General features: G+C 55.7%; 1 protein-coding gene across 3 annotated transcripts in view; it reads right to left on the bottom strand.

Annotated features, from left to right (window-relative positions):
- The window catches only part of COL26A1 (collagen type XXVI alpha 1 chain), a 230,443-nt gene that overhangs the window by 39,144 nt on the left and 166,123 nt on the right, over positions 1-25,176 (bottom strand). For all 3 annotated transcript variants that reach the window (XM_055292681.2, XM_055292682.2, XM_055292683.2), the window contains exons 4-11: positions 19,369-19,430; positions 12,473-12,629; positions 8,394-8,492; positions 6,999-7,151; positions 5,256-5,339; positions 3,287-3,339; positions 1,365-1,400; positions 320-370 (exon numbers count right to left, since the gene is read on the bottom strand). In XM_055292681.2, coding sequence (XP_055148656.1) covers positions 320-370; positions 1,365-1,400; positions 3,287-3,339; positions 5,256-5,339; positions 6,999-7,151; positions 8,394-8,492; positions 12,473-12,629; positions 19,369-19,430 — 695 coding nt within the window. The remainder of the gene's footprint in view (positions 1-319; positions 371-1,364; positions 1,401-3,286; positions 3,340-5,255; positions 5,340-6,998; positions 7,152-8,393; positions 8,493-12,472; positions 12,630-19,368; positions 19,431-25,176) is intronic.

Here is a 25,176-nt window from a genome sequence, read left to right as displayed (position 1 = left end):
GCCTCCTCCAGGGAGACTGTCTTTCCTACAAGTTTGTGACTCCTATCCTTGTCTCGGGAAGCCCCCTCAAGGGCCAATCACCCCCTCTGTGGCATCCCCACTCAGCCACCTTCTCACTCTCTTGCAATCACTGCTGTACTCAGCTAAGTTCCCCACTGGGCTGTGAACTTCTCAGGGCAGGGGCCCTGTACACCTGGTGGCCCAGCACCCAGCTCGGGACCGGCTGAGGGTCAGTGCAGATCTGTGGGGCACCTGCCCTCCCGTGACAGTGCTCACAGCCAAGGAGGCGGGAGGGAACATGAAGGGCAGGCATAGTTACCTCTGCAGTGGCGACTTTCTCTCCTTCTTCCGCCTTCACGCCAGGTTCACCCTAAGAAGCAAGCTCCACAGTCAACACGGGAATGGGAGGTGAGGGCACCTCTCCACCCTCTCCAGTTCCCTGGGGGCCTGCGGGGAGTCAGGGGCAGGCTGGGCAGGCAGGGCCTCGGGAACGGGTGCTGGGCCCAGGGGACTCCTGCTCTGGGGTGAGCACAGCAGGGGAGGCCACGGCTCCGGGGCACAGCCTGCTCAGCCTGGCATGGCAGGGAAGGGTCCAGGGTTGGCTGCAGGTCCTTCATTCTGCTTCTGGGGCAGAAGAGACTCAGGCTAGGAAGCCGGCAAGTTCATGCCTGGGCCCTTCCAGGATTGAGTAGCCTGCCTGGAAAGGCTGCTGTCTGTCTCTAACACAAGGCCAGTAATACCAGATTCAAAGTCACATATTTTATTGTATTTTATTTCTTTATTTGAGACAGAGTTTCATTCTTGTCACCCAGGCTGCAGTGCAGTGGCGTGATCCCGTGATCCCGGCTCACTGCAACCTCTGCTTCCAGGTTCAAGCAATTCTTCTGTCTCAGCCTTCAGAGTGGCTGGGACTGCAGGTGTGCACCACCACACCTAGCTAATTTTTGTATTTTTAGTAGAGACAGGGTTTCACCATGATGGTCAGGCTGGGAGACTCATAAATTCTTGTTTCCAAGAAAGTTGATTAAAGGAAGGCTGTTTAAGCCTATTTCTGGGAGGTTCAGAGAAAAGAAGGGACTTCCCAGGTCACACAGCACATGAATGAAAGGCCAGGGTCACACGGTGCATTAACCCAGGGCTGCAGGCGCTCAGGACTGTCAGCCCACTCTCTGGAGGTCGCTCCCCTCCTCACCCCACAGCAGGAGGCTATTTGAGTCCTTTCTTAGTCCCTCCCTGTTGCCTGAGCTCCAGCAGGGCCACCCAGGGCTGAATCCCCCACCAACCCCCGCCACCCAGTGCCCTGGGCTTGCATCAGAGCCTCTGCCAAGGAGTGGCCCGGGCCCATCTGCACAGCCCACACTTACGGACGGCCCCACCGTGCCTCGCTCTCCAGCCAGGCCCTGCAGAAAACCAAAGGAAGCGTTTGAGGCCTACCTGTCCTGGCCAAGTCTCCAGTGCCCTCTGGCCACCCCCCTCCCCACCCACTGTGCTCCGAGTCTACGGAAGAGGAAGGGAGAGGAGGATGGCCCGGCCAGCATGGGAAGGGCAGGCTCAAAGGCCTCCAGTCCTGGAGCCACCTGGAGCTGGTATTTGACTAGGGACCCCAGCTGAACCCTCAGTCTTCTCGCCTGCAAAATGGGCCAATGCCATGTACGGCTGTCAGGCAGAGAAGGGGAACAGGTGGCCCAGTGTGTGGAGGGAACTAGTGATACTAACAGCGATGGCCAGGGTCTCACGTGTGCTGACATCAGCCCAGACGGCTCCCGGGAGCCCTAGGCCCGTGTCCAGCTATCCCCTGACATTGCCACCCAGCTGACCATGAGGTGCCCACTTCCCCTCTCTCCAAAGGGAACTCCTGGTGTCCCCCAGCCCAAAGCCTCCCCTTCTCAGGAAATGCCTCCCTGGTCCTCCCAGCTGCTCCTGACAGACACCAGGGAGTGAACCTAGAGCCTTCCCTGTCCTTCTCACCAGACTTATTCCATTGGCCAGACATGCCGAGTCTACTTTCTATTTTTACATATTTAATTAATTAATTTATTTTTTTTAATGAGACAGGGTCTTGCTCTGTCACCCAGGCTGGAGGACGGGGGTGCCATGAGAGCTCACTGCAGCCTCCAACTCCTGGGCTCAAGCCGTCCTCCCATCTCAGCTTCCCAAGTAGCTGGGACTACAGGCGCACGCCACCACACCAGGCTAATTTTTAAATTTTTTGTAGAGATGGGGTCCTGCTGTGTTGCCCAGGCTGGTCTCAAACTCCTGGGCTCAAGCCATCCTCCCACCTTGGCCTCCCAAAGTGCTGGGATTACAGGCGTCAGCCATCGCACCTGGCCCCTCAGAGGAGCTTTTTAAAGATGTCAGTAAGATCATGGAATCACCCTCCCTGAAACTCAATAATTCCATCCACTGTAACAAAAGCCCACACCTGGGACCAGTAGATAAGGCCCTGCCCACTGTGCCTCATCCCACACCACACACTCCATTGCTCACTACCTGCCAGCCTTTTCCCTGCCTCAGGGCCTTTGCACCTGCTCTTCCTGACTTCTGACACAGCTGCAGAGGCAGGCCGAACCTGGGGTTTGGGGCTGAGTCAGGCTTGGGGTGCCACCTCCCCATGGGCAATTCTCAGGGCAAGGTGAGGGGCTGAGGCAGAGATTCTGTGACCTGGCCCAACTCTGCCTCCACCCTCCGTACAACCTCAGGCAGCATCTGGTCTTTCTGGGACTCAGTTAGCTCATCTGTGAAATGGGAATGATGCTAACACCTCCCTGGCATAACGGGAGGAGGATATACTCAGCAAAGAGTCGCTGCTGCTAATAAAATTAAAATCTCGTCCGGGTGCAGTGGCTCACGCCTGTAATCCCAGCACTTCGGGAGGCTGAGGCAGATGGATTACTTGAGGTCGGGAGTTCAAGACCAGCCTGGGCAACATGGTGAAATCCCATCTCTACTAAAAATACAAAAATTAGCTGGGCGTGGTGGCATGCGCCTGTGGTCTCAGCTAATCCGGAGGCTGAGGCAGGAGAATTGCTTGAATCCAGGAGGTAGAGGTTGCATGAGCCGAGATGGCGCCACTGCACTCCAGCCTGGGTGACAGAGAGAGACTCCGTCTCAAAAATAAATTAAAAAATAAATACAACAAAATAAAATAAAATCTCACCAGCCAGGCCGACTGGCTCCTTCCTGAGTGACTCTTGCTGGTAAGAAGGTGCTTCTTCTCCCCTAGGGAGACAAGGCCACTCCCCACCCGCCACCTCCCACACCATACCTAAAATGGCAAAGTCCTTACCTGGGATCCAGATGTTCCTGGGGGTCCTGGGGGACCTTGAGGCCCAGGGGGACCTGTGGGCAGAGTCACAGATGGTCACCTGGGGCCAGAGAGGGAGGGCCCCCAGCCTCCCACCCCAGCACCTGTTCTTGATCTGTCTCCATGGGAAGCAAAGGAGGGATTGGGAATGAATGGTGTGGGGAGGAGGGAGGCATACCCCCTCGCAGTGAGGTCTCCATCCTCGGAGCCCAGGGCCCTCTCCACCGGCTGCCCACAGCTCCCACACCTCCTCCTCCCAGGGCCTCGTCCACCACACAGCCCCAATCCCGAGACCCAGCAGGCGAGGGAGGAAGTCCATCCAGACCGGTCCCATGCCCCAGCCAGTTGGTCCCCTGGTACGTCTCTCCGGTCTGTCCCGCCTCGGGACCTGGGACTCATCCCTCTTGCTGGGGTTACTATAACAGCCTCCTGATCATCGACCCTTCCTACGGCCCCCCAGAATACACTTTCAAAAATCCAAGCCCAGTTACGTCTCTTTCAGGGCTCCTGAAGTCCTCAGCCCGGCCCCTTCCCACCCTCCCTGCCCCAGCCAGACACCCTCCTGGCGTCTCTGCTAAAGCTGTCCTTCCTCCTGGAGCCTCCCTATTCCTCCACTCTCCCAGCAAACCCTTTCCTACTGGTTTTCCTACTAGTCTGACACAGAGCATCACCTCTTCCAGGAAGCCTTCCCAGCTTTCCACTGCTTCTCTAGGCAAATCCCTTATGTAAACCAGCCACCGCCCATGGCCAGTGAGGTTTACACATCTGTCTCCCCCATGGGCGGTGGAGTACCCAGAGGGCCGGGCTGGGTCTCATGTGTGTGCCCAGCTCAAGGAGGGAGATTCATGACTAATCTCCAGCCTGCTAGGAAGAGTAAGGCCTTGGTCTCTCATGACCCCGCAAGGGCCCATGCCTCTTGTGGTGCAGGGAGCCCCATGTTGGGCTGTCCAGCATGGCCTGGCTCCCAGGTTTGGAGAGGCCATATGAGGACAGGCACTCCAGGGGACAAATATTAGGAGTCTGAACAGTTCTCCAGAGACCTGGTATGTCACCTGAGGGCCCCCAGGTACCCTCTGAGCTTACTCCCTCTCCTCACTAGAGCATCTGCTGAAATGTCACGTTTTGATGGGGCCTCCCCGCCACGCCCCAGCTTCTCCCTTGTAGCTCCCTCAGATCCTGTCGAAGTCACAATTTATGATGATATTCCTGTCCTCCACCAGAATGAGAGTTTCACGATGATGTTTGTTTTGGTTATTCAGGAGTTCCGGGAACCTAGATCACTGTCCGGCACACGTAGTGGCAGATGCTCAATGAATGTTTGTGAGACGCACAGAGGAATGAATGAATGAATGAACGAACGAACGAATGAATAAACGAATGAATGAATGAATGAATGAATGAATGGACAAATGAATGAATGAATGAACGAACGAATGAATGAATAAACGAATGAATGAATGAATCAATGACTCAATGAATAAACGAATGAATGAACGAATGACTCCCTTCCCGGGCAGAAAGGGGCAAGGCAGTCAGCCCTGCATTCCTCCCCCGGTGAGGAATGTGAATGATGGAAGGTCAGGCCAGGACTGACAGCCAGGTCTCGGCCCCTTTGAGCCCCTTGGTTTCTGCCTCAAATGTAGGGACTTCCTGCCAACTCTGTCCTGACCCCATCCCCCATTGGTGTGTGTCCCACTCTGGCCCATGCAAGGGCAGCCTCATGCAGGCATCTTATTCCAGCAGAATCACGTGGGTTTCATGCATCCAGTTGCCCGGGGCACTGCCACCAGGAAATGAGGGGCTTCACTTCCTGCCACACAGTGGGTGGGACAGACCCAGTCCCCAGCCCTGTCCAGAAGCCATGGACCCCCAGCCGGCCTCCAGCTCCCCTCGAGGCCCCATGGCTCAGGCCAGCCCTGGGGGGATGGAGTCCTCAACGCAGGCCACTTACCTGGTGGACCAGGAGGACCCCGGGGTCCTGGGACGCCCGCCAGCACTGTGTCCACGATGGCAGAGGCCAGCCTTGAGTCTCCATCTGTGGGAAGAGTGGAGTGGCCAGGGGTCTGGCAGGGCAGACCTGGCAGTGCTGGGAGGCTGGTCCTGGGCACTGAGCCCTGAGCCAGACCACACGAAACCCAGGCAAGCTCCTCCCATCACCCTGGGCCCCCGCTGCAGATACTGTTGCCCCCACTGCTCAGAGGAGCATGGAGAGGCCCAAAGAGCAGGGAAAGCCAGGTCAGTCAGCTTCATATAAAACACAAATACCTTCTAGAACATTCCAGACTCTTTAGACTCTGCGTCTGCCCTGCTCACTTCTCCAATGCCCCAGGCTGGCACCTTCTTCCAGGCTCCACCCCACAGGCCCATCCTGCTGCACTCAACTGGCTCACTCCTCCAGGAAGCCCTCCATGCCCACCCCTCTGATCTGTGCCTGGGGAGTCTGATTCCATCATGGCGACCACACTGCCTGGAGCAGGGGTGGGGTCTGTCTAACAACCCATCTCCCATGGCCCTCCAGGATGAGCCCCCCCCCATTCACCCTGGCCCATCCCGAACCAGACCCAGGGCCCTAGGGCAATGCCATCACCTTCCTCATAAAACCCATCCCCAGGCTGGGCACAGTGGCTCACACCTGTAATCCCAGCACTTTGGGAGGCCGAAGAGGAAGGATCACTTGAGGCCAGGAGTTCAAGACCAGCCTGGCCAACATAGTGAGACTGCATCTCCAGACCAGCCTGGACAACAGTATGAGACCCCATCTCCACTCAAAAAAAAAAAAAAAATTAGTTAGATGTGGTGATGCATGCCTGTGGTCCTAGCTACTCAGGAGGCTGAGGTGGGAGGATCCCTTGAGCCCAGGAGTGACAGGCTGCAGTGAGCTATGATGGCACCACTGCATTCCAGCCTGGGCAACAGACCCTATGTCAAAAAAGATTAAAATAAAAATCTTCCCCAGTTGCCGGGACACTTAACCAGAAATGCTGCTCCTCTCAGGGCTCGCGGACTCCTCTGCCTGGCCTCCCACTACCTCATGGTCCCTTGGGCCCAGAGTCCTGGTCCTGTCCACTCTCTGCACTTCCCTGTCCCCACCTCCCAAGGTAGAAGTGGACATTTCTGTGTGTTCAGAGGCTCTCTTGGACTGGCCTGTGCCCCCGAGGGCCGGAGTTTGTTTTGCACGTTGCCGTATCCTCAGTGGCTAAAACCGTGTGCCTTGCACATAGTAAGTGCTCACTAAACACCTGCTGAATGACCTGCAGTGAGGACGGGTGAGGAAGAAGTACAGTAAGGGATAACCTTGGTGGGGTGGGGTAGCCAGGTAGGGAATCTGGGCCAAGTCAGCCAGCAGAGTGACCTTTGGGGCTCAGGACCCCAAAGGCAGGGAGCTGAGCACTGAGGCAGAGACAGGCCACTTTGGGGCCAAGAGCAGGGCTGGGGACTAGCCCTGGGTCCCCTTGGGGATGCTCAGCCCCGGGGCCAAGCCTTGCTCCCAAGCTGTTCCCTGTCATCGTCACTGGCAGGCCCTGGACACTGCATGGAGGGCTTCCTGGAGGAGGCCTGCAGGAGTGAGCCAGTTGGGTGCAGCAGGATGGGCATGTGGTGGGGTCCGCTTCCCGGGATCCTTTAAGGAAGGCTGATCCCTCCCAGAACACAGTGTGGCTCAGCCCTCCTCTGGCCCCCCAGGGGCATCACTCACTGTCTTTGTCTGTAGGCGGCTGCAGGGAGTAGAGGGCGCCCTGGGGGCTGTTTGGTGAGGGGCCTGGGCTGCCTGCTGGGCCGGGTGGTCCTGGGGGGCCGGGGCGCCCCATCTCTCCAGGAAGCCCACGGGGCCCTGGAGGCCCCAGGAGCCCTGCAATGAGGAAAAGAACAGTCACTGTGGCAGCTGGAGCCTGGCAGGTGGCTGCGACATTACAAATGGGGAAACTGAGGCCTTGAAAGAAACAGGGTTGGTCAGGGGCCCACAGCCAGTCAGTGGTGACCTCCGATCCACAGTCTTCCTTGGGGGTGTCCTGGAGTGTAAATGAAATGGGCTTCTCTTCCCAGCCCGGTCCAGAGGGGACACTTAGTGGCAGCTGGGGAGGGTGAGGGGGGCAGGGACGGTGAAATCAGCAAAGGCTCTGGCCAGAGGCCCATTGGTCCCTCCCAGGGACTTCAGCCCTGTGGCGGGGACACCAAGTATAAGCCACCATCCCGGGCTGGCCCTGTACCTGCTGAACCAGGGCTCCTTCCCCTGCAGGACCCAGGAGGAGTCGAGAGGGTGGTCTCTGGAGGTGTTTAAATGGCTGAGAACTGCTCCTGGCCCCTCACAGCCTCAATGCTCATGCCTGTACCCGAAGCCCCCTGAAGACCCCGTTTTGGCCAGGTGTTGTGGCTCACCCCTGTAATCCCAGCACTTTGGGAGGCCGAGGCAGGCAGGTCATCTGAGGTCAGGAGTTCAAGACCAGCCTGGCCAACATGGTGAAACCCTGTCTCTACTAAAAATACAAAAATTAGCCGGGCATGGTGGCGGGCACCTGTAATCCTAGTTACTCAGTAGGCTGAGGCAGGACAGTTGCTTGAACCCTGGAGGTGGAGGTGTCGGTGAGCTGAGATTGCGCCACTGTGCTCCAGTCTGGGCGACACAGCACAAGACTCTGTCTCCAAAAAAAAAAAAAGCCGGGTGCGGCGGTGGCTCATGCCTGTAATCTCAGCACTTTGGGAGGCCAAGGCGGGTGGATCACCTGAGGTCAGGAGTTTGAGACCAGCCTGACCAATATGGTGAAACCCTGTCTCTACTGAAAATACAAAATTAGCCGGGTGTGGTGGTGGATGCCTGTAATCCCAGCTACTCGGGAGGCTGAGGCAGGAGAATTGCTTAAACCCGGGAGGCAGAAGTGGCAGTGAGCCGAGATGGCATCACTGCACTCCAGCCTGGACGACAGAGAGAGACTCCCTCTCAAAAAATTAAAAAAAAAAAAAAAGACCCCGTTTTTCTTGTACCCATCAAGATCAGGGCTGTGGGTGCGTGGGACACCTCGCCTGTTCCAGTAGAGAAAAAAGCCCAGCCCTTTCCGCAGGTTGACAGCATCACGTATATGGGGGGTTTTCTTACCAGGGGGCCCCGCTGGACCCTTCTCTCCTGTCTGGCCTCGGTCACCTTTAGACCCAGGGGGGCCTGCAGGCCCTGGTGGTCCTGTCTGCCCCGGGGGCCCTGGGGAGAGAAGGAGACAGGGCATCAGAACACGGTGGACCCCCAGCCTCCAGCGGCTCCAGGCCTGGCCGCCTGGGCTCTCGGCCTACGTTTCCCCCAGGAGCCCTGCCTACCTGGGACTCCCTAAACAGGCAAAGGCACTCACATCACCTTGGAGCTGGTTATTACAACTTACAAACCAGTTTTGCACTTAGGAACATCTATGATTCTAAGAACTGCTTTCGTTCCCATTTTCAATGTGGGGAAACTGAGGCTCAGGAAGGTTGGTCCCTTGCCCAAGGTCACACAGCCAGGCCGCAGATGAAGTTGCTTAGCTCCAGGTCCCTCTCTCACACCCTACTGTCTCCCTGCTTAGGGTCAGGAACCGGGCTTGTGGCAAAGTGCTCCCCAATATGTGGCCTCTGAGGAGGCCCCAGGAGGTCCTGAAGGATGGATCTTCCCAGCTACAGATCTCTAAGCCCCAAGAGTGGACAAGGAGATGGAGAGGTAAGGCCTGCTGTGTGGCCAAGGGACAGCCCTTTCTCCCTCTGGCCCAGAGAGGATGCTGAAAAATATTTGCTCAGCACCTTGGGAGGCTGAGGCAGGAAGATCACTTGAGCCTAGGAGTTTGAGACCAGCCTGGGCCGCACAGTGAGACCCCATCTCTACAAAAGATACAAAAGTTAACCGGGCATAGTGGTGCATGCCTGTGGCCCCAGCTACTGGGGAGGTTGAGGTGGGAGGATGGCTTGAGCCCAGGAGGCCTGGGCTGCAGTGAGCTATAATCACACCACTGCACTCCAGCTTGGCTTACAGAGAGAGACACTGTCTCAGAAAAAAAAAAAAAAAAAAAAAAAAAGAAGTTTGCTGATCTGATGAAGGGACCTGCGCTGAGTCTTAGGGCCCTTTGCACTCTGGCTGCATGGGACTGTGGTACGGTGGGGAGGGCCTGGCTGGGGGCTGCTGGCCTCGGAAGAGCCCCACCTGCTCTCTCGAATCCAGGTTGGCTGCAGGTGTCACCATGTGTAGAGTGTGTGCCCCACCTGGTGGCCATTCTTGAAACTGCATTTTTCCCTGGTTGGAAAGGTCTTGCCAGGCATGCCCTTTCGTGGGCCTGGGTCCCCGGTGGGATGGGAAGCCCCCTCCTCCTCCATCCCCCAAGAAAGATTTGAAGAATGTGGGCATGAGGTAACTCTCTGGGGATGAGACCTTAGGGACAGCGTCTCGAGGGGTAGGCCGGGGGCCAGAGTGAGAGAGGTCCCCCTTCCCATAGCAGACCTGAGCTCGGCCCTCCTCCCGCAGCCTTCAGTCTCTTTTGAAGAATGCAGGATACCCTACTCTCCTTCCCCGGCCCTGGGACTGGCCACTGGAGGCCACTTGTGTTATGTATCTCTCCTCCCTGCTCTGCCCCTGCTCCCCAACCCAGCATCAGAAAAGACACTCAGAACAGAGGGGAGAGGGTGAGCGCTCCCTCCAAAGGGCTCTAAGGGCAGAGAATCATGGAGGCAAAATGCCCCCGGCTTGCTGGCTTGCTGGGTGACCCCAGGGGTGTCACTTAACTTCTCTGAACCTCAGGTTTCTCCCCTGTAACCTCAAGGCTTCCAAGCTTTGTGTGAAGATTAAAAGTGGCATCTGTAGGCTGGGTATGCTGGCTCACACCTGTAATCCCAGCATTTTGGAGGCCAAGGTGGGTGGATCACTTGAGGTCAGGAGTTCGAGGCCAGCCTGGCCGACATGGTGAAACCCCGTCTCTACTAAAAATACAAAAATTAGGCTGGGTGCACTGGCTCAACCTGTAATCCCAGCACTTTGGGAGGCCAAGGAGGGCAGATCATTTGGGGTCAGGAGTTCAAGACCAGCCCGGCCAACATGGCAAAACCCCGTCTCTACTAAAAATGCAAAAATTAGCCGGGCTTGGTGGTGCATGCCTATAATCTCAGTTATTAGGGAGGCTAAGGCAGGAGAATCACTTGAGCCCGGGAGGCAGAAGCTGCAGTGAGCCGAGATCGCAACACTGCACTCCAGCCTGGGTGACAGAGTGAGACTCCATCTCCAAAAAAAAAATTATATCTGCATTTGAAATATTTTCATATCTGATATGAAAATATTTAATAACTGGCACAGTGCAGATCCTGACCACTCATGGTAGACCCCAGCCTTCAAACCCTGGATTCAGCCTTATGGATAGGTGTTGTTTGCTAAATGTCCTTCAGGGTAAAGCCCCAACTCAGTGTCTGGCACCAAGCAGGGCTTCATCGATTGCAACTATGATTATTACAATTGTGATTAAAGCAGAGGTAACTACAGCCCCAGGTGGCAGAGCCCAGACCAGTGGGTAGAATCCGCAGAGGGAAAATTCTTCCCCTTAACTTTAAAAAGTGGCCAGGGCCAGGCATGGTGGCTCACACCTATAAATCCCAGCACCTTGGGAAGCTGAGGCAGGAGGATTGCTTAAGGCCAGGAGTTTGAGACCAGCCTGGCAACACAGTGAGACCTCGTCTCTACTAAAAATTTAAAAAAAAAAAAAAAAAAAAGCCAAGTGTGGTGGTGTGCACTTATAGTCCCAACTACTTGGGAGGCTGAGGCGGGAGGATCACCTGAGCCTCGGAGATGGAGGCTGCAGTGAACTATGATCATACTACTGTGCTCCAGCCTCAGTGATAGAGCAACACATTGTTTCAAAATAAAATAATATAATAAAATAAAATTGTAAAAGTGTGGCAGGAAGGCAGGGCAGCAGATGTCCTCTAATTCCAGCCAGAGAGTTCAGAGAGCAAACCCCAGAAAGAGGTGGGAGGCAGTAAGTTCCTGCTCCCTGGCCAGGCAGAATGCTGCAAAATTGAACCCAGCAAGCCTGGGCTGGGGGCCATAAGTGCAGAAGCCAAGGAGCAGGGCAGATACTGAAGACAGTAGCTGAGCTGTAAGACAATAGGGAATGGTGGGGACTGCAGCAAACTGCACAGCCTGGACTGGACCTACAGTGGCAACCCAGTAGCTGGTTGTTTCCATGAGGCATTGCCAGCCCTGATGGCCAATTCTCTCATTTTTATTTTTATAATTTTTTGTAGAGACAGGGTCTCACTATGTTGCCCAGGCTAGTCTTGAGCTCCTGGATTCATGCAATCCTCACACCTCAGCCTTCCTAAGTGCTGTGATTATAGGTGTGAGCCACTGCACCTGGCCAAGATCATCTATTTTTTTGAGACAGGGTTTCACCCCTGTCTTCCAGGCTGGAGTGCAGTGGCATGATCTTGGCTCACTACAACCTCCACCTCCCCAGCTCAAGCAATTCTCATGCCTCAGCCTCAGGAGTAGCTGGGATTAATCATGCTGGGCTAATTTTTGTATTTTCAGTAGAAACAGGGGTTTCATCATGTTGTCCAGGTTGGTCTCGAACTCCTGACCTCAAGTGATCCACCTGCCTTGACCTTCCAAAGTGCTAGGATTACAAGCATGAGTGAGCCACTACGCCCGGCCAGATGGTCTACTTTTTTTTTTTTTTTTTTTTTTTAGACAGAGTTTTGCTCTTGTCCCCCAGGCTGGAGTGCAGTGGCGTGATCTTGGCTCACTGCAACCTCCACCTTCCAGGTTCAAGCGATTCTCCTGCCTCGGCCTCCTGAGTAGCTGGGATTACAGGCACCCGCCTCCACGCCTGGCTAATTTTTATATTTTTGGTAGAGACAGGGTTTCACCATGTTGGCCAGGCTGGTCTCGAACTCCTGACCTCAAATGATCCACCCTTCTCGGCCTCCCAAAGTGTTGGGATTACAGGCATGAGCCACTGCGCCTGGCCAGATCGTCTACTTCTTAAGAGAAACTAGAAATCCTGGCTTTTAGGGGAAATCCCCCAGTTTTCAACTGTTAGCTTAATGTTTCAAAATGCCACGTGGCATGTCAGAACTAGAGTGTTTAGTGTGTGGCCTCTCTAGGGAGGCCCTGGGAGGCTGTGCCCGAGGTCCCTTCGGCTGCCCCAGCCTGTACTCTCTGCAGCCCTCACTCACCGGCTGGGCCCGTGGGCCTTCTCTGTCGTGGCCCAGGGTGAGCGAGAGGGATGGCGTCGGGGAGGAAGTCCTCATTCCAGGTCGGCGGAGTGCTCTCGGGGGCCGGCAGGTCATTGTCCGGGTTGGAGGGCTGTTCTGCTGCTTCTAGCAGGAGGACCTGGGCCAAAGGAGATAGAGAATCAGGTCCCAGTTGGGCCTGACACACAGGGACACGTGTGACACGCAGGGACATGCATGTGCACCCCATGAGACCTGCAGCTGTCCACGCTGTGTGTGCCCCGTCACGCTCCTTAGTGGGAGAACCTCACTCGTGGCCCAGGTTCCCTCCATCCCAGCCCTCTCCTCCTTCTCACATCTGGAAAGTCTTTCTGGACCCTCAGGTTCAAGCAGTGCCCTTCAGACACTGTCAAAGTCCCTGTGCTGGCTGGGAGTGGTGGCTCATGCCTGCAATCCCAGCACTTTGAGAGGCTGAGGCTGGAGGATCACTTGAGGCCAGGAGTTTGAGACCAGCCTGGGCAACACAGTGAGACCCCCATCTCTACAAAAAATAAAGAAAATTAGCCGGGCGTGGTGGCACACGCCTGCAGTCCCAGTTACTCACGAAGCTGAGCCCAGGAGTTCAAGGCTACAGTGAGTTATGATTGTGCCACTGTGCTCTAGCCTGGGCGACAGATCGAGACCACATCTACAAAAAAAGAGAGAGAGAGAGAAAAAAAAGCACACACACACACACACACACACACACACACACACACACACACACACACACAGAAAAGGAAGGGAAGAAAGGGAGGGAGGAGAGTGGAAGGGTGGGTATAAATAGGCCCCTTGTGGCACATGACCTTTAGAAGGCTTTCCGGAAAAACAAAAGTGGCCACGATTGCTTGGGACCAGCCTGCAATGCGGCCTCATCTGTCCCTCCTTGAGGGAGGCAGGAGTCAAAGGTGGCTGAGACCCAGATCCTGGGACCAGGAGACTTTCTCCTTCCTTTAAACGACTTGAGAGCCAGGACTCGGAGGCCCCATGAGTCTCTGCTGCCCCCGAAGAGGCCGGCAGGGGGCGCTGTGTGCCAGAAATAGGCTCAGGGTGAGCGGAGATCCCTGCTGGGAACCTGGGTGGGTCCTGGGGCCGGAGGGCGTGAGGGACCTGCTGGGTTGAGCTGAGGGTCCATGGCGCACAGGCAGATGATCTCCCTGAGTAGCCCCCTCACCAGTTCTGCAGTGCCCCTGGGCCTGGGGGACAGTCCTGGGATCCCTGGGGACAAAGTGGCCTGCTCTGGGCTCCTCCCCAACAGGTGCGTCTCCAGGGTGCACTTAGCGGCTGCTCAGGGCTCTGACCCTGCACCCAGGGTTCTAGCTGGGCCCCCTGGGCTCAGGCCCTGCTGTGGGCTGCAGAATGGGCTCCCCCTCCACCCCTCTATGGGACACAGCCCTCTGATGGCCTGGATGCCTGGCCCAGGGCCCCTTGACCCCCCAGGGCCAATTCTTTCAGCCCCTCCCCTTTCTGGTCCTTAGAAGGGTCCATGAAACTGGGAGGGTCACTGCGGAGACATCACAAATGAGGTGGAGACAGAGGCTCAGAGACTGCAAGTGACTTGCCTGAAATCACCCAGCAAATGGGCGGTGAGGCCAGGGCCCCAAGTGGTGTCTCATCCACCAAACCACAGTTTATCCTCCCAACAGCTCTGCCTCAACCCTGGCTGAGCTTCGTGGAGGCACAGAGAGCGGGGGCGGCTGGCGCAGGTCACACAGCAGTGAAGGGTGGACCCCATTCTCCTGAATCTCCGGGAGGAGGGAAGGGTTCCGATTCCTGCCCCAGCCGCTAGCACCCCTGGAGAAGCTGACGGGCCACAGCCAAGGTTAGGGGCTCTGGAGAGGAGCAAGAAGACTGTGGCTGTCAGGTCACGTGATGGAAGGGACAGCCAGCGCAGGGGATTTGGAGGAGCGTCAGGCCCTGGTGCTCCTGGGGCTGGGGGCAGGAGGTGGGGTGAAGGTTGGAGTGTGTCTCCCCTTTCAGGCCTGGCTGCTGGGTATAGTAGAAATGCACCCAGTTGAACAAGGGCACAGGAGAGGGGCAGGCTTGGGAGTGAAGGTGATAAGTTTGGGGGGGTTGGGTTGCAGTATCCCGCGGGGACCTCAGATGGCCATATTTAACAGGGGGTGGTCCCAAGGGCTGGGAAGTGGAGGTAGGGGACCATGAGAGGAGGTGGGGATGGTGGGGGGAGGCTAGGGTGGAGGAGGAGGGAGCAGGGTGGAGCCTGGAGAGATCTGGGGAAGGGTACCACCTTGGGCTCCTACAGGCATCCCCTAGTGTTCCCCATTCTGGGCAAAGCTCTGGCTTCCCCCAAAGTGACCTGCCAGCCAGTACAAAAGGCCTAGCTCTCTCCTTCATGGGGCACCTCCCACTGGGACACCCCTGCCCACAGAGACTGCCGACCTGGGCAGAGGGGCCCTGGTTGGAATCTGCCCTGGCCAATGTCTCAGCCCTCCTGGCCTGGCTGTGTCTGACCTGGAGAAACTGATCCCATTTCTGTCCAGGCATGAGCTCACCCGAGTGGGCAGCCGTGGGCGTGGGGCCAAGAAAACCATGCCACGGCCTTTGGGGGCAGTGGCCCTGATGATGTCATTGTGGCCTGGCAGACTGGCCGGGACACTGCCCTCTGCACCAGAGACTGCTGGGACTCTGAGGCTTCTGTGACTCTCGCGTACTGTTTGTGGTCCATGAGGTCAGAAAGTAAAGCCCAGGGCAGGAGAGGGGAGGGCAGGCAGGAATCTTCCCTGGTACCCTGCTGGCCTTCTGCCTGCCAGCCTGTTCCAGGAACAGAGGGTGGCAGAAATCCTGGACCAGCTTCTAGGTCTGCACCAGTGGGAGAGCAGATGGAGCGGACTCTGTGGGTTGGCTGGCCCCCAGTGCCCCTTCTTCCCTTGCTCCAGAACTCCCTCTTGTGACTCTGTGCATGTGGCCCAAGAAAGGAATCAGGACCAGCTTGAGCCAGGCAGAGCCATCCCTTTCTGTTTGGCCAGGTACTCAGTTTCCCAGCTCCCTTGCAACCAGGAGGTGGTCACATTGCCCCAGCACAGGCTCATGAAACATAAGGAGTCTGGGTGCTTCACCTCACCCTTCACTTTCTGCCTTTACATACAAGGTGAGGATGTGATGCCTGGAGCTGCAGCAGCCACTTTGTTATCATGAGGCATCAACCAGCTCACTAAGAAGTCAGCGAAGAGCCTGGCTTCGTTGGACACCAAACCAATCCTGAGACCACCCCTGATCCCGGACTTCTTGTGGAATAAACGATAAATGTCCTTATGGAATAAGCTACCATTGGCCAGGTTTCTCTCATTTGCCTCCTTCCCGACATACCAAAGCAGATTTCTTGTCTAAGGGAGCAGAAGCCCCAGCGTCCAGGCTCTGGGTTGCTGCTGTTTTATGCAGGCCATCTGATTTCTGCTTCCCTGTGTGGGGTTTGCCTGCCTGGCTCCTGTTCTGGCCCTGCCTTCACCCTGCTAGGATCCCAGCCTCTGCCCTGGCTGACCCCTAGCCTCTGATCTGAGCTGAAAACCCAGCTCCGTGTCGTGGCTCCTGCAGACTCGCCTGACCTCGGCATGGCCTCTGGTGCTGCTGGGCTGTCTTGGCCACTAGCCCAGCTGGTGTTCCCTTCCCCTCTCCAGGCCGCTGCCTTTCAGGGCCCTCTGATCTGGGCCATCAAAGCTCCCCGTGGGGCCGGGCACAGTGGCTCACGCCTGTAATCTCAACACTGGGAGTCCGAGGCGGGCAGATCACTTGAGGTCAAGAGTTTGAGACCAGCCTTGCCAACATAGTGAAACCTCATCTCTACTAAAAATACAAAAATTAGCCGGATGTGGTGGGGCACACCTGTAATCCCAACTACTCAGAAGGCTGAGGGGGGAGAATCACTTGAACCTGGCCTGGGAGGCGGAGGTTGCAGTGAGCTGAGATCACGCCACCACACTGAGATAACATGACACCTTGTCTAAAAAAACCTCCTAGAGGCCCTCTCAACATACTTGGGCATGGAGTGGGCAGGTGGGTGGCCAGAAGGTGCTCCAGACAAGACGCGGGAGCTAAGATAGGAGTCTCCCAGCCCCTACTTAGAAATGCAGACAGCTGTCAAAAGGAGGGGGGCTGCCGAGCTACCCCGTCTCTGCACACCCCAGGCCCAAGCTACCAACCCCAGCTCCCCACTCGAGAGCTGCCTGAGCTTCCCCACTCTGGACCAGCCTCAAAATGAAGTGACTCCAATTTCCATTTTCCAGGCCATCCGACTGAGATCCAGAGGGAAGGGCTGGCCAAGATGGAGTGGAGGAAGGGTGGAAATCCCGGCCTGGGCTCCTCCCACGCACTGCTGTCCCGCCCTCTAGCCCTCGAGGCACACAGAGACGACACAGTCCTCTCACTCAGGGTCACAGGACAAAGCTCTGCCCCAGGCCTGCTGCTGGAGGCCATGGAGCTGGGGCCCTTGGTGGAGAGGGTGTCAGGGCGGGGAAGGCCACAGGGGGGAATTGCTCATGACAGGAGGATGTGGGCCAGGTGGGTGGGGGACAGCTGGCAATGCGGCCATCCTCCCCTAGAACTGCGACTTTTAACACCCACAATACTGGGCTGAGGCCAGGGCTGTTGCTCTGTGCCAAACCACACAGAGGCTTCCGGTACTAGGAAAATGTCCATCAGGCTGGGCATGGCTCGGCGACCCGCCTTTTCTAAAATCTCAGGTGCCAGAAGCTCACCGGCTCAACATCTTCCCCTATACTCATTCTAGGGGGCCTGGCCCCGGCTCAGCCCATGTGGACACATTTGCTCCCTGGAGCCCTCCACTCCTGCCCCACAAGAGCTGACTCCAAGGAGAGCAGCTGGGTCTCTCCCATCCCAGGCTTGTGCCCAGGGGCCTGGGTTGCTGGGAGACCCTGCCCGCCCACGGAAGGGCTGGAGGACAAGGGAAGCCGCGAATGCATGCCATGGGCCCCCCCGTCATTGCTCTGCACAGATATCTCCCGCACACCTGTGTCTGTATCTGTAAGGCGGGAACAGTGACGTGGCTGGCGTAGGTGACAGCACTAATCCTTGACTCCTGGTCAGCATTAAACCATTTCCAAAGCCGGTTCCCACTGCCATCTCCCTGGAGGCTCTCAACAGCCCTGCAGGGCTGATGCTCTGATCCATTCTACAGATGGGGAGGGGGGAGCTCTGAGAGAGTCACCCAGCTGGCAGGTGGTGGTCCCACAAATGTCTGACTCCAAGCCTCACTCACCTGCAACCCCCAGGGCAGAAGTCAGGGCCAAGGGTAATGTGGAGTTGTCAAGGGCTGTGTGTGTTAATGTGTGCACATTTGTGTCATGTGTGTGCGTGTGTGTGTATATGTATGTGTGCCCATGGACACGCATGCCTGTGTGTGTATGTATGCCTGAGTATCTGTGCATGTGACCATGGGTATTACGTATGTGTGTCCCTGTTTTTGTGTGTGTGCATGTGTTTGTGTGCACATGTGCAAATGTGTGTGTCTGTATGTGTATATATATATGTGTGTCTCCACATGCACACAGATGTGTGTGCACAGGTGCCTATGTGTGCATGTGTGTGCACATGTATCATGTGGGTATGCATGCGTGTGTGTGTGTGCTCTTCTGGGTGGAGGCACAGCTGACCCTGGCCCTGCTCTCTCCTAGGGGCTCTTGCTGCCTGTGGGTCCAGCCCCACAGTCTCAGGTCCCTGGTCCTCACCCAGCCTGCCTGCCACGTGGCCCTGCTCACACACTCTCTCTGGACAATGCCATGTGCTCTGGTCGCCACAGTTCTGCCCCGGAGAGAGCTCTGCCTCGGACTCAGGTGATTCCAGCCTCTTGGTGCTGGCTCTCCCCAGGGGGGCCAGGCAGTGCAGCCACCCCTGCTGTCCCAAGAGGCTTTGTAGATATTTGGAGGCTGCCTCATCCCTCCAGACCTGTCCTCCCCCAGGTCGAGCCCCTCTGGATAAACACCAGAGCCTGCTTACCAAGCCCTCTGGGTGAGAACGGGGCTTGTCCCCATCGGGGCAGACACTGTTGGCGCCCCACTTGCACCCTTCAGCCCCACCTGACTTTGGCTTTTGCCTGTGGCCACCTGCAACTCTGCCAAGGGCTTTCTCCAGCCACAGGAGCTTGAATGAGCCTGCTGAGACAGAAGTACCCTCGGGGAAGTGTTATCCAGTGAGGGGCAGGAGAGATGCCTGGCTTCATCGCCCTAAGGTGAGCTGGCCCTGAAATGTGCTCAAAACCACCGTCTCCCAGAGGGAGCGTGGGATGGAGCCCCAGGTGCTCCCATAGGTCACCTGCCCATGAACACACCTGTACTGGGCATACCCTTCTGTGCCTCTCTCCCTGCCCAGTGCTGCCTGGGGTCACTGCCAGGTAAATTACTTGTCCTTTACGGATTCCTTCTGCCTCTGGGCTGACTCCACTTAGGAAGTCCTGTTCCTATAGACTGGGCCGAAAGCTGGTCACTTCCCAGCAGTTCCTCCTCCACGGAGTCTTTTGCCATCGGTTCCTCTATGCCCAGCCCCGTTCTGGAGGTGGGAACAGTGGCCCTGGAGGGACAGAGACTCCCTCCTCTTTCCACTGTCTTCTGGGTGTCCAGCCTCCCAGCCCCCGGGTCCTGGGAGCTCAGCACCATTCTGACCTGCCCACAACCAGCCTGCTGCCCGGGACCTCCCAGCCCAAGAAGGCCACCCAGAGCCACCAAGGCCTGAACAGTAAGTACCCAGTATCTGGGACGGGCTGTCCAAGCCTGCTTGGAAACCTGGGGCTGGGAATTCCACAGCCACACCCAGTGGTTGCCTGATGCCTCCCTCCACCACCCCAGGTCCCCAGGCAGCTCCCCAGGCCCAGACTCCCCAGCCCAACTGACCTTGGCCTCCAGTGTGGTCAGTCGCTCACTCATGTCACTGAGCCGGGTGCAGTTCATGCATTCTGAAAGAGAAGAGGAACTTATATGAGAGCAGAGTGTAGACCCTAGGAAGAGAGCACCCCAGTCACCAGGATAGCCTCTGGGCAGGCAGGCAAGCAGAGAAATCTCCAGTCATTTTGCCTGGAAAACTCCTGTTCATCCTTCAAAGCCTTACCCTCAGAGCCCCCTCCTCCATGCAGCCTGCTGGACCACTGAGCCTCCTTTCTGAGCACGTGCAGTACACTGTACTGTCTGTTTATTCAGACAAGGTGATGCCATGAGCTGGTGAGCACCATGAAGGCAGGGGTCTTTTTTCTATTTTGTTCACCTACGAATCTCAGTGCCTGGCACAAAGCAGAGACTCAAAAAATATCTGACAATTGATGAACAGATAGTGAGGTGGGCCCCTGACTTTGAGAACCAGAGTCTGGGGAAGGAGTTGGGCTAATAGACACAGGGTGGGAAGGGGATGCCAAAGCCAGTCCAATCAGGGGGACAATCAAGGAGGACGTCCTGGAGGCAGTGGCATCAAAGATAAGACCTGAGGTATGCACAATAGCTGGCCAGGTTCAGCAGAGAGAAGAGCAAATGCATTCTAAAAGAAAAAGAAATGCATTCTGAAAGAGTACATTTTCTGAGGCTGGGAGGGCAGTGAGAACAGGGCAGGTTGGCCAACTCAGAACACACTTGAGGGCTGCCAAGGCTGGAAAGGTCAAGGAGCTCTAACACCAGGGGCCTGGGAAGGGCTGTGGCAGCATCTGTAGGTCACTGGAGGGTCTTAGGCGGGTGAAATTCAAGGTCAGATTTGCATTTGTAGATGCTCACTCTGGCAGCAGAGTGTGCAGTGGGTGGAAGTGGGAGGGACTGGAGCCCGGAAGGCCAATTAGGAGCCTAGTGATGCTGACCCCGCCCAAGCACACATCTCTCTGGGCTGTAATTATCTTTTTATGTATGTGTCCCCTGAGGCCCTAGACCTGGAGCTCTTTAATGATGAAATAGATGGTTCAAAGCTGTTCTAAAGAGCTTTTATTGCTCTAGAAGTCAGGGGATGCCTAAAGTCTCTCTTTCCTCAGCTTTTATTGCTCTAGAAGTCAGGGGATGCCTAAAGTCTCTCTTTCCTCAGCTCATTTCAAAGCCTGACCCTGCACAGTCCCCATCGCTGTTAAACAGATGCCTAAGAAGTATTTGGGAAACTGAATAGCTCCCACTCGGCGCGCTGGGGCTGACCATGGTCCTGCTTGGGAATGGTGAGAGCTGCAGCCCACGCGCACAGTCCACGGCCCCCCAACACTGTCAGCCTCCCCCTTGTTCTTGGAGATATCCCCATCTTTGTCACCGAATGCAAATCCCCTTGAAATGTTCTCTGTCCTTAGAAAAAAAAAAAGGCGATTCCTCTGCAATAGATGTTTGGGGAGAAACCACGGGGGGTCGAGGGGAGTCTCAGGACCCTGGGAATAGGTGGTCGAGGCTGTACCCTCAGGGTGCTCAGTCTCGGGTCAAGAGGGGGCAATACCCTACTCTCTGCTCCTCAGCAACATGTGGCCTAGCAGAGGGCCCCCTCCCTCCTTCCCTCCCTTCTACCCCTGGCTGGCCCAAGTCAGTGATTTATAAGCATTTGTTAAGGAATAGAACTCTTTCTCCTCCATAAAACCTTGTCAGTACCTCTGATGCATAAAACAGATTGAAGACTGAGGTATAAACACTGAACATTCAAACAACTAGAAGAATATATACAGTTTTCTGACTCTGGGACCAGGCAGGACTTCACCAAAGACACATGATACAAGGATGTGGTTTTCTGGCTAAACATGGTGGATTGAACACAGGTTCCCTTCTGTTTCCTCTCAGGAAAGGGCTGATAAAGAAATAAAAAAGTAGGCCGGGCGCGGTGGCTCACGACTGTAATCCCAGCAGTTTGGGAGGCCGAGGCGGGCGGATCACGAGGTCAGGAGATTGAGACCATCCTGGCTAACAAGGTGAAACCCCGTCTCTACTAAAAATACAAAAAACGATTAGCTGGGCGTGGTGGCGGGTGCCTGTATTTCCAGCTACTCGGGAGACTGAGGCAGGAGACTGGCGTGAACCCGGGAGGCAGAGCTTGCAGTGAGCCGAGATCACGCCACTGCACTCCAGCCCGGGCGACAGAGCGAGACTTTGTCTCAAAAAAAAAAAAAAAAAAAGAAAGAAATAAAAAAGGTATAAAATCCACAAAGCAAAGGGAAAGGCGGAGGGAGCTCTTGGCAGATGAACAATGCAAATACTATTTTGCAAGGTGCACGCAGCCAGGTGCGCCAGCCAGCCTTGCAAACCCAAGGAGGGGATGGAAACTGGGAGCCACTGGCTCTCCTAGGGCTCAAGATGCCCCAGATGGGGCAGGGGAGGGAGTCCTCCCTGGAAACTGGGGCCCACCAAAGAGGAAAGACCCACCGACACTGACATTTGGGGACGTCCTTGATGAAATGGCGGAGTCCCTGAAAGACCAGCCTCCAGGAAGTCCCCAGTCAACAAGGCCCTGGCGTCCAGGGGGCTTTCAGTGCCTGCTTTTTTTTTTTTTTAAAGACAGAGTCTCACTCTGTCACCCAGGCTGGAGTATAGTGAGGCAATCTTGCTCACGGCAACCTCTGGCTCCCAGGTTCAAGTGATTCTCTTGCCTCAGCCTCCCGGGTAGCTGGGATTACAGGCACGCACCACCATGCCCGGCTAGTTTTGTGTTTTTAGTAGAGATGGGGTTTTACCATGTTGGCCAGGCTGGACTTGAACTTCTGACCTCGAGTGATCCACCTGCCTCGGCCTCCCAAAGTGCTGGGATTACAAGTGACAGCTACCGCTCCCAGCCTAGTGCCTTCCTCTTAAACTTAGACAACCAATGATTCCTGCACTGCTAAAAGAAGTCCTTAATGGGAAAGGCAGAGATCAAAATAAACAGGGTTCCATTTGTTCACCTATCCACCCAGCTACCCATCCTACACCTCACACTACCCCCCGGCCCTAAACACCCCCATCTACCCACCTATACATTCACCCTGCTCCCCATCTGTCCACCTCCTCTCCTCTACCTCTAATCATCCCTCATCCACCCGAAGGCTCTGTGGATGTTCCTGCGACTGGATGACACTGTGCCAACACTCTAATATTGGTGGAGAGAGGGTCAGGGCTGCACAGACCCGAATGCCTGCCTTCAGGGGTTGTCTACTTGAAAGCAGAGATGCATGACCCCTCTCTAGTAGCTGTGTTCTGTGGGTTGACCAGGATCACCTGGAAAAAGCAAGATGGAACCTAAGTGTCCACCAATGGTGGATTGGATAAAGAAAATGAGGTGCATATACACCATAGAATATTACACAGCCATGAAAAAGAATAAAATCATGTCCTTTGCAGCAACATGGATACAGCTGGAGGTTGTCATTCTGAGTGAACAAACTCAGAAGCAGAAGATCAAATATTGCATGTTCTCACTTATAAGTAGGAGCTGAACAAGGGGTATACATGGACATAAAGATGGGGTATGAGGATTGAAAAATTACCTATCTGGTACAGTGTTCAACATTTGGGTGATGAGGCTGGGCACAGTGGCTCATGCCTGTAATCTCAGCACTTTGGGAGGCCAAGGTGAGAGAATCACCTGAGGTCAGGAGTTCGAGACCAGCTTGGCCAGCATGGTGAAACTCCATCTCTACTAAAAATACAAATATTAGCCAGGTGTGGTGGCAGATGCCTATAATCCCAGCTACTCGGGAGGCTGAGGCATGAGGATCACTTGAACCCGGGAGCAGAGGCTGCAGTGAGCCAAGATCAAGCCATTGCACTCCAGCCTGGCCAAGAGAGCAAAACTCCATTTCAAAAATAAAAAACAAAAAATATTTGGGTGATGGGTGCACTACAAGCCCAATCCCTACTATTATGCATGTAACAAACAAGCACATATAACCCCCTGAATCTAACATAAAATAATTTTCTTTTGAGACAGAGTCCTGCTCTGTTGCCTGGGCTGAAGTGCAGTGGTGCAATCTTGGCTCACTGCAAACTTTGCCACCTGGGTTCAAGCGATTCTCCTGCCCCAGTCTCCCAAGTAACTGGGACTACAGTCGTGTGCCACTGTGCCTGGTTAATTTTTGTATTTTTAGTAGAGATAGGGTTTCGCCATGTTGGCCAGGCTGGTCTCGAACTCCTGACCTCAAGTGATCCACCTGGCTTGGCCTCCCAAAGAGCTGAGATGACAGGCGTGAGCCACAGCACCTAGCCTTAAAATAAAATAACATATTTAAAAAAGAAAAGGATGGGTGTGGTGGCTCATGCCTGGAATCCCTGTACTTTGGGAGGTTGAGGTGGGTGGATCGCTTGAGCCCGGGAGTTTGAGATCAGCCTGGTGAACATAATGAGACCCTGTCTGTACAAAAAAATACAAAAGTTAGCCAGGCATGGTGGTGAGTGCCTGTAGTCTCAGCTACTTGGGAGGCTGAGGCGGGAGAATCAATTGATCCCAGGAGATCGAGACCAGCCTGGGCAACATGGTGAAACCCCTTCTCTACAAAAAATACAAAAATTAGCAGGGTGTTGTGGCATATGCCTGTAGTCCCAGCTACTTAGGAGGCTGAGGCAGGAGGATCACCTTAGTCCAGAAGGTTGAGGCTGCAGTGAGCCATGTTGGTGCCACTGCACTACAGTTTGGGCAACAGAGCCAGACCCTGTCAGAGAGGGGAGGGGAAGGGAGAGGATGGGAGGGGAGAGGAGCGGAGGAGAGGGAAGGGGAGGGAAGGGGAGGGAAAAGCAACTCTCCAGCTCGAGCCACACAGGAAGATACCACCCCACCCTTGGGGCCTGAGGGAAGAGGAGGAGGAGGTGGACATGGGGAAGTTACAAATAACAGCCCTGGCTTGTCCAGGAACTCTGGGCAAACTGCACAATCTGGAGGCTTTTAGGGGCCTTGAGCAGAGCGTTTCAAGGGCCTGAGGCAACAAATAGGATCCCGTGCAGCCAGGAAGGTCAGTGGATGGAGGGGGAGGCCCAGCTCTCGCAAAGACCTATTTCTGGAAATTGTGCTGGGCCTGGGCCCAGTTTGCTCTGGCACCGGGCACCCTGCTTGGCAGGTGAGGAGCAGCTTGGCCAACGGTGGACATGGGGGTTGTGGGGTGAGTCCAGCTCCCCAGCTGTGGTGAGGCCCTAGAGGCCCAGCCAGCTCGGACTCCTCACACCACCCCCATCGCCGGGCAGGCGCTCCAGAACCGGACGGGATTTTCATTCCCTTGGCCTCTGTCATCGACAGGCAATTAAAGCATGTTTGTTTAACTTTCTCTGATTATTCACTGGAGGGCTGGAAACATGGAAATGGTGATGGGGGTGCTGACCCTGCCCCCTCCTGGCTCTGTGATCGGAGGAGGCCCTGCCTGAACCACTCCACGATGTGGTCGCTAACCTTCCAGGATGATGAAGTGTTCCATGTGCCTGGCCCCTCCGAGAACACACTGGCCCTGGAGCACCTGGGGCCACAGTGCCTTTCCCAGCGTCTAGGACCCATGCAGAAACCAGCGGGGGAAACCTTTGCCAATAGGTGTATGTTGGAAGTGTCGACGTACCAGGCAAACCAGTGTGTGTTTGTGGGTGCACAAGCACATGGGTGTGAAAGAGACAGGCTGGGCGTGGTGGCTCACGCCTGTAATCCCAGCACTTTGGGAGGCTGAGGCGGGTGGATCACGAGGTTAAGACATCAAGACCATCCTGGCCAACATGGTGAAACCCTGTCACTACTAAAAATACAAAAAAAAAAAAAAA

Source organism: Symphalangus syndactylus, chromosome 9 (assembly GCF_028878055.3).
Source record: "Symphalangus syndactylus isolate Jambi chromosome 9, NHGRI_mSymSyn1-v2.1_pri, whole genome shotgun sequence".
NCBI lineage: Eukaryota > Metazoa > Chordata > Mammalia > Primates > Hylobatidae > Symphalangus > Symphalangus syndactylus.
This window is presented reverse-complemented; position numbering and strand designations above follow the sequence as displayed.